Source organism: Vanacampus margaritifer, chromosome 1, assembly GCF_051991255.1.
Source record: "Vanacampus margaritifer isolate UIUO_Vmar chromosome 1, RoL_Vmar_1.0, whole genome shotgun sequence".
Classification (NCBI taxonomy): domain Eukaryota; kingdom Metazoa; phylum Chordata; class Actinopteri; order Syngnathiformes; family Syngnathidae; genus Vanacampus; species Vanacampus margaritifer.
The window spans coordinates 30,285,251-30,299,423 of NC_135432.1; the positions used below are offsets into that span (position 1 = coordinate 30,285,251).

Genomic DNA, 14,173 nt, shown 5'->3' on the forward strand with positions numbered 1-14,173 from the left:
TGCCTGTATTATGCTGCGTGCTACGGTGCCATAAAGTCACAGAGCTGGTGTAATACCGCTGGATCTGGAGTTGTGAGTGCTTCTTTGCGAGCAAGAAATCAGAGAGCGTAAACACATAGCCGCTCCAGAGTATCTCTCAGCCTTTGCTTTTAAGCCAAACCAATTATGAGTAGCAAAATAAACAGTGCTTGACATAATGGGGAAAGCATTTTACATTTTAGATGTGTTCAACCTGCAGTCACCTGCAGTCTGTGCTGCTGTTAAATTGTGCTTATTCCATTTTTTTTGTTCATTTTCCATCAAACATTTTACCACTGTGCCCCCGTGCACTCTGCAGCTATTTATTTTTTCCTACATAAAACTTGATAATGAAAGGTGGTTTATGATGCAAAGTGACTCTATCTTTCATATTAAGCATGCATGCTGGTTAATGCTTAGTAACTATCCACACAGATAATTAAGTAGTGAAATGTAATAATGTCATTCATCCCTCTGGGTTAAGGGTTTGAATAATTGCTGCAGAGTCAGCCTTCTATGCATTATATTTGCCAGCGTGCGTGTGTGTGTGTGTGTGTGTGTGTGTGTGCGTGTGTGTGTGTGCGTGTGTGTGTGTGTGTGTGTGTGTGTGTGCGCGCATGTGACCACGAATGCACACTTGCCTCCCCGCCTGCATGCGTGTGAGATCAAGAGAGAGAGTTCTCATTTATGTGTTTTTTTTTTTGTTTCTTCCCAACAGCTTTCACTTTTTTGTGCTGGCTAACTAGAGAAAAAAGAGAGGAGAGGCGCGCAGGGAGGGTGTTTGAAGGAAGAAAAGAGTGCAAGCCAAAGAGCATCGGGTGCTGTGTCAGTCTGATATTTTCCATAGTGACAGCTGGGCCCAAAAGCTCAGACCCTTTTCTTCTGGCACACAAAGCCCATTAAGTATGCCACTCGCTCAATGGCCCCCGCAGCCTCCAAATTGCTCCAAGCTCCTCCCAAAAGTGTGGCAGTCTTTGTCATTGTAATCAGCCCTTGTTTGTGAAGTGCTGCCTGTATTTACCACCGCTATGGGTGCACATTTGCCCAGCCTGCTGCCGCTGCTGCGAGTGCAGGGGGCACAGGGGGAAAGTATAAAGAAAGTATAAGATAAGAGGTGGGGTGGCATGAACAGAGAAGAAGATGGAGGCTTTGGGGGGTTGGGGGCAAGTTTTGAGGTGAAGGTGCAAAAGTGAAAATGAAGATGAGTAGAGGAAAGTCTGGAAAGAATTTGACTCTGACTTTGCAGGGTGACAAGGGGTCATGTGGTCACAGTGGACATAGTGGGAGGGTGGGTGCTATGACACCCGTCTGGACCTTAGGTTGGAAAGGGGTGCGACTGGGGCTTACATAGACTGCCCTGTGATGCTGCTTCATAGGTCCAGGCGTGGCCATGCAGATGAAGAGATTTGGCATTAAAGGGGAAGTTTAATTTGTATTTACAATAATATGTTATATGTGTTTTTTTTTTACTTGAATTTTTTAGTTAATTTACTTTTACAAATGTTTGTACACTCAACCCCCCAAAAATTATTAACAATAATATGTTATATGCAGTTAGCACGTCCGCCTCCCAGTGCTGAGGACGTGAGATCGAGTCCGGGCTTCGGCCTTCCTGGGTGGAGTTTGCATGTTCTCCCCGTGCTTGCGTGGGTTTTCACCGGGTACTCCGGTTTCCTCCCACATTCCAAAGACATGCATGGCAGGTTAATTGAACACTCCAAATTGTCCCTAGGTGTGATTGTGAGTATGGTTGTTTGTCTCTGTGTGCCCTGTGATTGGCTGGCAACCAGTTCAGGGTGTACCCTGCCTACTGCCCGAAGCCAGCTGGGATAGGCTCCAGCACCCCCGCGACCCTTGTGAGGAAAAGCGGTCAAGAAAATGGAGAAATGGATGTTATATGCAGCCCCACTAGTCTAAATACGGTATTTTGGTTAACATCACTTTATTGGAATATGAGTTAAGCAGCAAAATCCAGCAGTTTTCATCATTATCAGAAGGTGGCCATTTTGCCACTTGCTGTCAAGAGAAAATGACATCACAGTTGCTCAGGTCTCAGGTAACAGCCAATTACAGCTCAGCTTCAGAAAACAGGTGAGCTGTGATTGATCATTGCCCGAGCCCTGAGAAACTGAGAAATGTCTTCTTCAGTTGAAAGCAAGTGGCAAATTTGCTGACCCTGAGATAGATAAAAATGGCTTGATTCTGCTTAATAACTCTTATTCCACAAATGTAATATTAATCAGAATGTCATGTTTGGATTAGTGAGGTCACATATAACATATTATTGTCAAGAAATGTTTATAGTTGACTTCCCCTTTAGAATTATTACAATAAAATTTTGAATACCATATTTATGACATTCTGATTAATAATGTGTTTGTGGAACATGAATTAAGCATCAAAATCCACCCAAATTGAATCCAACTCTGGGCGGCCATTTTGCCACTTACTAAAAATGACATCACAGTCGCTCAGGGCTCATTAACGACCAATCACAGCTCACCTGTTTTCTGCCTTTGGTCATGTGATGTTCACAAGCTGAGCCATGATTGGTCGTTAAGCGAGCCTTTAACAACTGTGATGTCATTTTCATTCAACAGCAAGAGGCAAAATGGCCTCGAGTTGGACGAATATGGATGGATTTTGCTGCTTAATTCATATTCCACAAACACAATATTAATCAGAATACTGAACATTGTTTAGACTAATGGTACTGCGTCAAACATATATTAAAGAAATTTCGGGGTGACTTTTCCCCTTTGACAGCGTAGAGACTTGTGTAACTTGCACCACCATCGACATCAAGGTACAGCGCACAAGCAGAAGAGCAGACGATGTAGGGGATTGGGGCCACATGATGCCTTTTGGCAGAGCTGACCCCATTCCACTTGTCACCCTCTATTCCCCCCGCCCCCAAAACTTCTCCCCAAGCTGTGATGGGATGGGGTAAGCAAGAAGGGGAGACGACAGGGAGGGGTGGGTCTCTGAAGATGACGGTCATCCTTAGTGGCATCCAGACCAAACTTTGTCTCTTGGCTTCCTCCCTCCTTTCACTTTGAGTGTGTGCACACATGCCTGTTAAAGGATTCAGAACTCCCACCAAAGAGTGACGCAGTGTAATAAGTGAGTAATGAAGAGCCAGAGGCACTTTGAGCCTTTATTATGTTAAAAGGCAGCCATGCGAGGCAACGCTTATTTTTACACCGCAGTTGATTCCACTAGCAAACATGCTAACTTGGATGGATGTTCAAATGAAAAACAAAGTCCAAATCCATCCCCTGTGTCTAATGGGAGCTGACAGATATGGGCAAGATCATGCTGCACGGATGTTAGAGAGGAGGAAAGAGTCAGGTTGGGGGTGTGAAAGAAAGTGCATGTGTGTGTCGTCGGGTGGTGGTGGTGGATGGAGGGGGGCAGGGGGGACTATCTGATGTTTAATATCCATCTGTACATGAGTGAGTGGGTGGCTGAGTTTCCAAGTGTGCAGCAAAAACAACAAAGAAAACGGTTCTTGCACACTTCATAACATAACTAAAGTTTATTTTCCACAAATCAGGATTCTACTGCACACACACATGCACAATCTGTGACCCTGTGTTGCCCCATACGATATTATTTAAAAGTTGTTTCCATTTGCAACGTTAGCAATACTTAGGAAGAGTCACGATGATGACATGAACGCTGTACCTATTTTTATCCTGTTAACCTTTTATTCTATGGAGGACCAAAATTGCTAAAATTCTAAATAAATAAATGACTAAATAAATAAATAAATGACTAAAAGTGAAAATAAAACGTAAATAAAAAAAATATCATTCGAAAATTAAATCCCAAAAATAAATATACAGTGGAACCTCGGAGTTTGAACGTCTTGGAACTCGTACAATTCGGACTTCAACCAAAAAATCTGAGTAAAAAATGCCTCGGAGTTTGAATTCATTTTCGGAGTTTGAACACCAAAGCAAAGCGAGCTAGGCCGAACGTACCTTGAAAACGGGTAGCCGAGCGAAGCCGAGCGAAGCCGAGCGAAGCCGAGCGAAGCCGAGCGAAGCCGAGCGAAGCCGAGCGAAGCCGAGCGAAGCCGAGCAATGCCAAATGCTCACGTTACGGTAGTTGAGACGATGCACTGCTCATTTCCAGTCAGATCGTGAAGACTCCCGGAGGTGCTGCATACTCGCGAGTGCATTTTTGATTTTTCCACGACAGTTTTCTTCGCCATTGGCCCCCCAAAAAAACATACAGTGCTACGAACCACAGTGGAATTAGTAAGGAGATTATCGCGCAGTTGTAACTGCACGAGGACCCCCCCTTAGCTGTTCAACAACGTGCCTGATGTTAAACAACGCATGCAAGGACCGCTTAGTAGTCTAACAATATGCCCAATGTAAAATACACAAACTCAGCACTGAACTAAAGCTAGCATTAACATAGCATTTATCATCCACTGATACCATCACAACAGGTAAGGTAAGGTATTTTTATTGTTTAAATGCTGTACTGTACTGTAAATGTAAAAACATAAATATAGATTAAAATAGGAATTTTCTGTTTTTGGAGCTTGAGAACAGATTAATTGCATTTACATTATTTCCTATGGGAAATAAATGTTTCGGAGGTTGAAAAATTCGGACTTTCAAGACTTCGCAGGAATGAATTATGTTCAAACTCTGAGGTACCACTGTAAATGGAAATAAAAACTATATATATATATATAAATACATATATGTTTATATCATTTTTTATTTTGACTTTTAATCATTTATTTATTTATTTAGTCATTTATTTATTTTTAATTTTTGCAGTTTTGGTCCTCCATATTATTCACCATGAGCTATGATTTAATGTACTGTATTATGTAACTATGTCACTATATCACATTGTACAGTGTGTTGTGTATGTATTTGCTTTTATTCTGCTTTTTTTCCCTTACTCTGGTCGGCATTGTGGGTCAGGATTAGAGAATCTGTTCTCAATTGCCTTGCCTGGATAAATAAATAAATAAAATACAGATACACTGAGCTCTCCCTTAATTAGCTTGCGGAGGTCATTTTTCTCAACAAGGTCTTGTTTCCTTCTCTTGAGTGTGTACGTGTGTATTTGTTTTAACTTTATTGTCGTCGCCATCACCAGGACAGCTGGAGGCTGTGTCAGAGTTCAGCTGCCTGCTCTGCAAAGCGGAGAATTAAGTGGGTGATGTGTGTGTGTGTGTGTGTGTTGGAGGGTGGGGGGGGTGTTCTTTGCTATATGTGTATACCTTTGGGTGTGTTTGCATATTGCCAAACTTGTAGAGATTATGTGTGTTTGGCCCTTTATACCGGCTGGAGTACTGTAGAAGGCTGGGGTGAAGAGTGGAGTTAATAGGCTAATGGCAGTCTATGATCAGTAAGAATGCTACAGGCTGTTTGTCATTCTCAGATAAAAAAAATAAATACTGCCACTTGTGAAAAATGGCAGTCCTGCTTAATTAACAGTGACACAATATATATATATATATATATATATATATATATATATATATATATATTTATTTATTTATTAGAGCGTCAAACGATTACATTTTTAATCAGATTAATCACATTTTAGAATTATGATTAATCACGATTAATTGCTTAATAAAAAAAAGGCTTTTTTGTCAACATTTTTCCCCCACCAAATTTGAAGAGCACCGGTTACGTGTTGATTCTGTTGACATTTAATGGTATGAGGACGTCTTCAAAAATTTTTGATTCACTGCACATGCTCATCCTCCTCTTTTTCTAATCAGTTAATTACTTGCAAATTTAAAATGGAAAAAAAATGACCCCAATATTTTGACAAATATTCTAAATGTGATACGCAAACATTTATTAAATGCTTTACTTTAATGCATGTAATTATGTTTATTGCTCAAACACAACCTGTGCTACCTTAAACGTAGCCATCCGCTGTCACGCTAAAGGATCATCTATGGTCTAAATTAATTGTGCGATTAATCGGCGTTAATTTATGATTAATGCAATACTTCTTGTGATTAATGAATCAGTTAACGCTTTAACTTTGACAGCACTAATATATATATATATATATATATATATATATATATATATATATATATATATATATATATATATATATATATACTGTATATATATATATGCTCCTCAAAATAATATAGTCAGAAGTGAAATAATTGTAGCTGTTTTCTATTGTACTTTTTAATGCCATTAAGTTTAAGTTGAAAATGAAATTTGGTGGGTTTTGCTTACTTCAGTTTACAATTTTCTTACAGGTGGTTGAGTAGTGTATTTAATTTATCATACAAATTATGATCCCGCAAAGTGAAATTAATACATATATTATAAAAGCACATCAAAATTTACTCTAATTTAATTGTTATACTTCTATTTGTTTTAACTTCATTCTGTGTTGTTTCATTTTATTTTGTGTGTTATAATTCTAAGTTTGGTTTATCTGAGTTCATTTTGGCTTCTGTTTTGTAACTGTGACAATGTTTACATGCAGTCAATTTACAGGTAAAGGTCAAAATTCCATTTTCTGAAACATTTGGGATAACCCGTTTACATGCTTGATAGGACAGTTACTCCCGTAAACATGGTCACAAATTGGAATACCACGTTCAAAAGCAACAAATGGACGTCATGCTTTTAACCTTCTACGTTCAATACAAAACATTATATTTATGTCATTCACCACGCTAAAGTGAGTAGTCATTTTCCTGCTCACTCCAATAGTAATCATAATTCCTTTTAGGTTTGCAACTTTTTAGAACTTTTTGGAAGTTTTTAAAGTAAGTTATTTTTATAATTGTATGTACATTTAAAATTATTTTAATTATACTTTGAACTATAGTACGAACTGTATGTATACACAAACTTTATGTGATGCTCAGTTTATCTTTGTCAGTTGTTTCTTTTTTGAATATCTACGGATGCTGGCTGCCAAACAGACTACGAAATGCACCTGCTTGGCTTTAGTCAAATGCAACTTTTCTCAACAAAAAGGGGAAAACATTTTTAGCGAATGAATGGGGATGAAATGAAATGAAGAGGAGAAGTGTTAGTTTGTGTGTTGTTGGTGGTATATCCCCCATTCCATCTTGGAGGGATGAGGATAATGGGAGCAAGCAATGGGAGAGCTCATTATCTGGCCGACCATCTGCTATTGGGAGGGAGGAACTGTCTGTCTGTCCCAGACACATACACACACATATTGTGAAAAGGCCCGGAGTTAGAGTGAAAATGTTCCTCTAACTTCCCCAAATTAGCTGTACATCTGCTATATGTAGTTCCTTGTGGCCTAAAGAGTGGAGTCAAGGCACACTGGGTAAAATGGAACTTGCAAATTAATAAACACACAAAAAGGTCATATAATTCATAATTGCGCTACATTATATTACAACTATTATTAAAGTGAAGCATGGACTTTGTCATTTTTCTTGGGTGCATATATGTTTTATATAGCATTAAACAAATCCTTTCTTCAACTTTTTACTGAGATAATCTTCTTTTGCGAGTTTTACCCCCCAAGTATAAAATGCTCATACATCAGATGTAAAAAGCAAAAGGAAATGAGATGTCAGTCCCGGTTGTGTGTATTAATGCTTTTGAATCAGTTTGCTGAGGGAGCTTAGTGTGACTGTGAGAAGTTGTCGGCCACAGCAGATGCTCTTTGTTGCAGTGCAGGCTATTGTTGTTGAAAGCTGAGACTTGGGGGGGGGGGGGGGGGCGATGACGATGATGGTGTGGTGTGTTTTTTTTACTCGGCCTTGGGCCAGCTCCCGGCAGTAGAAGAGCACGGCGCCTCCCTATTGGCTCCCCGTAGCTGTCAATAACCGTCTCCCCGCCCCCCCGACCCGGCAAGTTGAAGTAAAGTTTGAGCAAGTTTGTGCCTCACGAGTACAAAGTTGGCGGCGGCACTTGACGCTCGCCTCACACGACAGACAGACGGAATGGCCGCGAAGATGAAGCTGTGTCGCACATTTCTAGGTTCGTATCAATAACTTTTATTCACTTTAACGGCCAACTTTACAAAGCGACATCTTGGCATACGTCTGTGTGTGCGTGTAAATGTAATTCTTTCATTTGAAACGCTGATGTAAAATAGGCTATAGAACACATCCTTTTATGTTTTATCAGAACGTTTCCAACAAGTGAGCCGTTTTATTAACGGATGCCCGTCGTTGGGGGATAATTGCGAGTTCTACGTCTTTGACCGTTATAAAAAGTTTGGCGTCAACAGGTGCCAATAACGGACATAGAGTTTTCAAAATAAACTTTACTCCGTCTACTTGTCTCGACGTGTCCGGACAAAAGAGAGTTGATCCCCTGGGGGACCTAGTGATCCTGGTACCATGGGGACAATGCCAAGCTGCGAGCTGATTATAAACTTTTTTTTTTTTTTGCTCCGTGTTAGTCTGTCGGCTTGTTCCATCTGTCGAGGGCCCACAGGGGCCTCCCGGGTCCCAACCTTACTTTTCAGTCAGCTGCTGCCCCATGTAATATTTATGCACAATATCGCCACCATACAACTTCACTCAAAAGTGGTAGGAGGCCTAGCTATGCCATCTGCACTCACAACTCATCGACATTAATTTACCACAAAGCAAGGATACTTTGAAATTGTCCTCTTTTTTTCTAATGTTTTACCGAGGAGTAAGACACTACACGCAACCGCTCAAAGTGTATTCAGTGAAATACTCAATGAACAAGTCATTATTGTGACTCTGCTGTACTTTTATTTAGTTTAGTAGTTTAAAAAAATGTAAATAGTATTTTTTTTATTATTGTTTTTCAATTTCATTCTATTTAAAACAAAGCAAGGTTCTGACAAATTCAGTGATTATTTTTAAGTTATACTTCAAATCAATGTTTTTTTTTTTAAACCTGCTTAATCTACTTCCAAACTTGATCAACTTTATTTAAAAACAAATATTATGTACTTTACTGTAGCATATTGGTGAAAAATAATTAATATAACATCCTAAATCATAGTCAATTAATTTAAGATATATCTATTATTATTACTTTTGCAATAGAACAGGGTGAAAGTTGAAAGTGAGGTTTAATCTACAGTACAAAAAAGCCTTTGTTGCCTCTACAATAAACTTGTGTAAGTGATTGCTGCTGCTCTGAGAGCTGTCCAGGGTACTGATACTCACATGCAAAAACTCTTTGGAGCTCTCGACAGGCCGACATGACACCAGCATCTAGAAGTTAATTTAAAGGCTGGTACTGTCCCTTTTAAGTCACTTCCTCACCAGACCTAACTTTGCACATGGCCTCCTCCCTTGTTCCACTCAGCTGGATCAAGGCCCAAGATATTTCTTCAACACCCCCCCATCCCCATCATCCCCCGCCCGCCTTGTTTATTCGCTTGTCGCCCCTGTTGTGTGAGTCCCCTCTCCTACGCAGGCAGCCACAGTCTGAAATCATACTGATGCGACGTGCACACCCGGTGATTGATTTCAGCTCCAATGCATAACAATGGGATTGCACAAAAAGAGCCTGCTGCAAGGAGATAAGAATTTAATAGAATTTCTGAAAGCTGAAGGTTGGGCTTTTTGAATATTCCCTGCGTGCGTGGCGTGGAGACAGCAGATAAAGAATGGCATTTGTGGGGACTATTCTCAAATGGCTTGTAATGAATGGTTGTCATTTCGACTAATGGTTTCAAAACAGCAAAGCAAAAAAAGGAAAAAAATAACATTTGGGAGTGACTCCAAGTAACACTAAGGGGCTGCTTGGAGTTGGCATTTTGTCTCAGTAAAACTATCAGCCACAAATATGTGACAGTGATCGCTCTGCTTCAAACTTGAATCATCTTTAACTCTCGTCATCTTTTGAATGTCTTTGCCATTGGACAATGTCAGTTGCAGTAACTCCATCATTGCTGAATCCTAGAAGAAAAACAAATGCCCCTTGAATGAAATATTGGACTGTACCACTTTCAGGCACAGGGAGGAGAAGGTTTAAATGATGGCGACTGGACCTTGTTGAGTGCTGTGACTAACTCTGAGATGCTTGCTCTGACTAATATGCAGGGACGCTTTTTGGCCTTTTCAATATGTGCATAAGATTCAAATGCGCTTTTCCTACTTTGAAATCCTCAGCTTTGTCGACTCAGATGATGCATGTGTTTGGGAGCGAGTGAGTGGGGGGAGAAAGTCAGCGAGAGGGGGGCGTGTTCAAGTACCAGAGAGTGCGTCGTGAGGGGCGCGCGCGCGTGTGTGTGGCGTAAGGGAGTGCGATGGGGGGGTGGTCCTCAAGCCCTGCCCATGTGATGCTCGAGGTTTTACTACAGCTTCCGTGATGTCATGGCAAAGGGCGGAGGGAGGAGAATGGGGGTGGTGGAGGGGAGGAGGGGATACAATGGCTCATGAGGGAAAGGTAAGTCAATATTAGGTTTTTTTTTCTCGCTGACAAAGGCAAATGAAGCCATGTTTTTGCTTACAAACAAGTAACATCCCTCACGCCTCGATCCGGAGCCGTGAGCCGGTGCTGCGTGTGACCGAGGCCGCTCGCTTCCTCTCCATCATTACTACCACATCTGGACCTTTGGACCGGGATATAAAAATCCTTTTTAAACTATCACTCGGATGTTATAGTCCTTTCAAGCGAACTTCTTCATCTACAACTATTAACACAGAGGAGGCAGCGACGCAATATTATTGATTCAAGGTAACGAAGTGCTTCTTTTTTTTTTGATGCGCGTATACTTTTGCATACTTAATTAATCAATTAGTAAATCATTAGCAGTTTTTTAGCCTTCACACTCATTTATTCAAACTTACTCATATTTAAAGTGTATAGGAAGGAAACTATCAGTGTTTTGATAACAGTATACGGGACACACACCACAACTATGGCGCGTCTATCCACTTCTTGTAGTATGTCAGCGTGGTTTGTGTGTGTCAGTGTGTAAGTGCGCGTGTAGTACTTGTCCTCCACTAATGCTCTTTTTACGGAGGGGTATCTTCCACTATGTCCTCTAGCTTCACCTTTTGCGTTTTCCGCAAATACGTGCATCCGTTTGCTGTACGCTTAATCGCCACAGATCCGTGAATATATACTAGCCATATGTGTGTTCATAGTGCAAAGTGTGCAATCTGATGTACGGAGTTTGGTGTTAAATGCTCGCTGTTGTTGCGATGCGAGAGATGGATGGATGGAACGATGGACGGAGCGTGTTAAAGAGGGAGGGGTTGGCCATTTGATCCTCTGCAGCAAAAAAAACAAACAGCGATGCTCTTTTTAAATGTCAGCCGTCTTTAATGGTGTGCGCATTTGTCCCCCGAAAAGTCGAGCATCGAAATAAACACCTCTATTGGGGAGACACGCTGCACGTTGTGTCGTGATTTTTTTTTAACGAGTGTGTTGTCGGATTCTCAACCTGCGGTGCGTAATGTGGACCTGTGTTGTGTTTTTTCCACTCACAATCCTCCCCTCCTCTTTGCTTTGCTTACATGGCCACGTAATGTGTGTGTGCGTGTGCGTTACTCGGTCTGTCAATGCACCTGCGTCCTAAGATGGAGGAAAGAGATGAGGGATGATGACGGTGATGATGATGATGAAGAAGCGCATTATACTCGATGTGTGTTGTTGTTGTTTTAAACTGTAGTTGGCTGTACATTCGATTTGATTTCCTATAAAATACTTTGGGAAAGTTTTGCTGTTATTTTTTGTGTGCTAATGACTTAGCATGTCAAGGTTATAAAAGGGAGTCGTAGCATGTGAAGTGAACTCACTTTCATCCTGTCTTCAAAGTATCCACATTTGAAAACAATTCAAGGCCGAAGTGCAGTTTCTGCAGTTTTTTTTTTTATGTGTGTATTGTGCTTAAAAGCCTCCATGTCTCATGTCATGTCTCATGTCAGGCATGTGGCGTCCACTATAAGTGACTTAGATCTGATGCCCCACTGATGGATGTGATGATGAACACTTTTCTTTTTGTTTGTTTTCCTCGGCTTTCTTTTCCTGTGAATTGTAGCCCAGTTTCAAAGGATTACAGAATTAGGTTATTGGTGCCTTATGCTGTCACTGGAGACTATAGAGGCCGCATGCAGCTCAGGCCGAGCTCACCTCTGTGTTTTTAGTTACCTTAGTGGCGAAGCTTTTCTATTTATTAGGGACTGAATAGCCTGTGGCGAGGACAGCAGGTGCCGGAGGAGAGAGCGTAATAAACATGTTGGAGGAGCAGCTGGGGCCAAATTGCACCCTTGTCATTCAAAGCCTATCAAAAATCTAAGCTATACAAGCAAAGGTCAGGGTCCTGAAGGCTTTCCATGGAGAGCAGGCATTTCAAATGACAGGCTTGGAAATAATGAATTACATGCCCTGTGTTGAAAAGGGGGAAAAGCAAAAGGAATTCTGGTCAAAACAATGCAAAACATACAGTCGTGTGACACATCACAAAACTGTGCAGTGGCAGTGTCACGGTTTTATTTGATAAGCGGCGGTGACATATTTGTTGTTGCTCAGATGCTGAGGTCAAGGTGGCCCTCAGGGGAGCTTCTCCAAAAGCTGCTATTGCTCTCCTGCATCGCTTCCTCTCTGTCCCATAACTGCCCGGGACCAGGCATGTGTACTTATACCAGCCGTTTAACTGCTCTCTTTACACACTTTCTAACCACGGAGTCTCTTATTAGCTCAAAAGTATTCAGATGTGGCAACTCGGTTCTCTTTTGTTGTGTGATTTTAACCTTTCCTCCTCCACAACTTTTGCTTTGTAATTCCCTTTCTGCTTCATTGACGCTCTAATCACATTGTATTGTGACTAAATCCTTCTTTACAAGAGCAGGAGTGTACAGCTGGCTTGGCCCTGTATGTACACTTAATACTGTTACAGTCAGCCCACTCTGGTATTTAATCTAACTATGGATTGAGGGCTCTTTGCTCCATTGTCCCAGTACAGTAAGCTGCGAGTAATGGTATTACCCTTGCATAAACTTCGTTTTGAGGTAATATACAAAATTCTGCATTCACAAATATAATAGTGCCCAGTTTTGATTGACACTGTGGATATGGAGGTATAGTTGCTTGTTATTGTGGTTGGCGTAACGCTACACTACATCATAGAACTGTTTCTAATATTTTGTCCCCCAATGTCATAAGATAAACACAGCAAAAATAAATCAAGCTCCCCTCAACATGATGCAATGTCATCCTCTAAAATTGTGAGCATTATCATGAGAAGAATATGCAGGTGCACCCAATGAAGTGTCCTGCTAGTGATTACATTTATAAAACAGGAATGAAAAGAATTAAGCTTTAAAATGAAGCATCTTTTCTGTAGGATCAGATTTCTTTTAATCCATTCACTGTGCATGAAAGCGCCACTCATATACTCCCACACCCTTTTGCTTCTGATTAAGCAAACCAACCCTAGTGAACAACTAATTGTCTCATGCACCTTCAAGTTTTACTGTGAAATAATGAGCAGTGAGTCTTTTAGGTGGGAATAAGCAGCATAGGATCAAAGAATATATATTATACAGTATATACGGGATGATAGTATAGGGAAGCCAATTTAGCTGCCTTTTTATGATTAAATGTGGAATTTGATCTGCTCAGTGGTGGTTCTCTCCAGAAGGAACATTTGCTCACTACTCAACTCAAAGAAGAGCGACTTCTACCTGAGGCAAAAATGTGTTCTAAAACGCTGCTGTACATTTTGCATTTTAGAAGTACTCTCGGCTCCTCGGCCTCCCAACTAACAATACAGGACAGATGCTCACTTCACTTTACTTTAAAAGGAAGGAGAAAAAAGATCCTGAAGGAGATTGAAGTGTTTTCATGAATGTTCGTGTATATGTGCGGAGACAGCTGAGACAGAGATGCAGACCAACAGTATTGCTGTTGTCATCACTTTCGTGCCAAGGGTGGGGGGCGGGGGGTGTAAAAGTTGATAAACAAGCATTTTGCAGAGTGCTGGCTGGGCGTTGGTGAGTTTTGCATGTAATGGGAAAAGTCGGGATGAGGGGGGAGTTTGGGGGGAAAGAGGCTGCAGGAGTGGGGTTCAGGACCTCTCAGTTCTTCTAATCGTGGCTTTTGGTTTGCACTACAGCTTCAAGTAACGCTATAGATTAGGGATGGGTGAGTATCGATACAAGGTATCGGTGCTGATACCAGTCTTATTTTAAGGTTACATACTTGCGTTG

At 41.1% G+C, this 14,173-nt stretch overlaps 1 protein-coding gene across 9 annotated transcripts in view; it reads left to right on the top strand.

Moving 5' to 3' along the window:
- The window catches only part of LOC144036399 (myelin transcription factor 1-like), a 102,160-nt gene that overhangs the window by 52,671 nt on the left and 35,316 nt on the right, over positions 1-14,173 (top strand). Inside the window, exons 1-2 of one of the 9 annotated variants that reach the window (XM_077547068.1) lie at positions 10,364-10,403; positions 10,475-10,694. The exons of 5 other annotated variants lie outside the window; for them this stretch is intronic. Coding sequence is in view for 1 of the 4 variants with exons in the window: in XM_077547023.1 (XP_077403149.1) it covers positions 7,967-8,003 (37 nt within the window). In the remaining 3 variants the exon portion in view is untranslated. 3 more of the 9 variants (XM_077547023.1, XM_077547078.1, XM_077547058.1) reach the window with 3 other exon arrangements.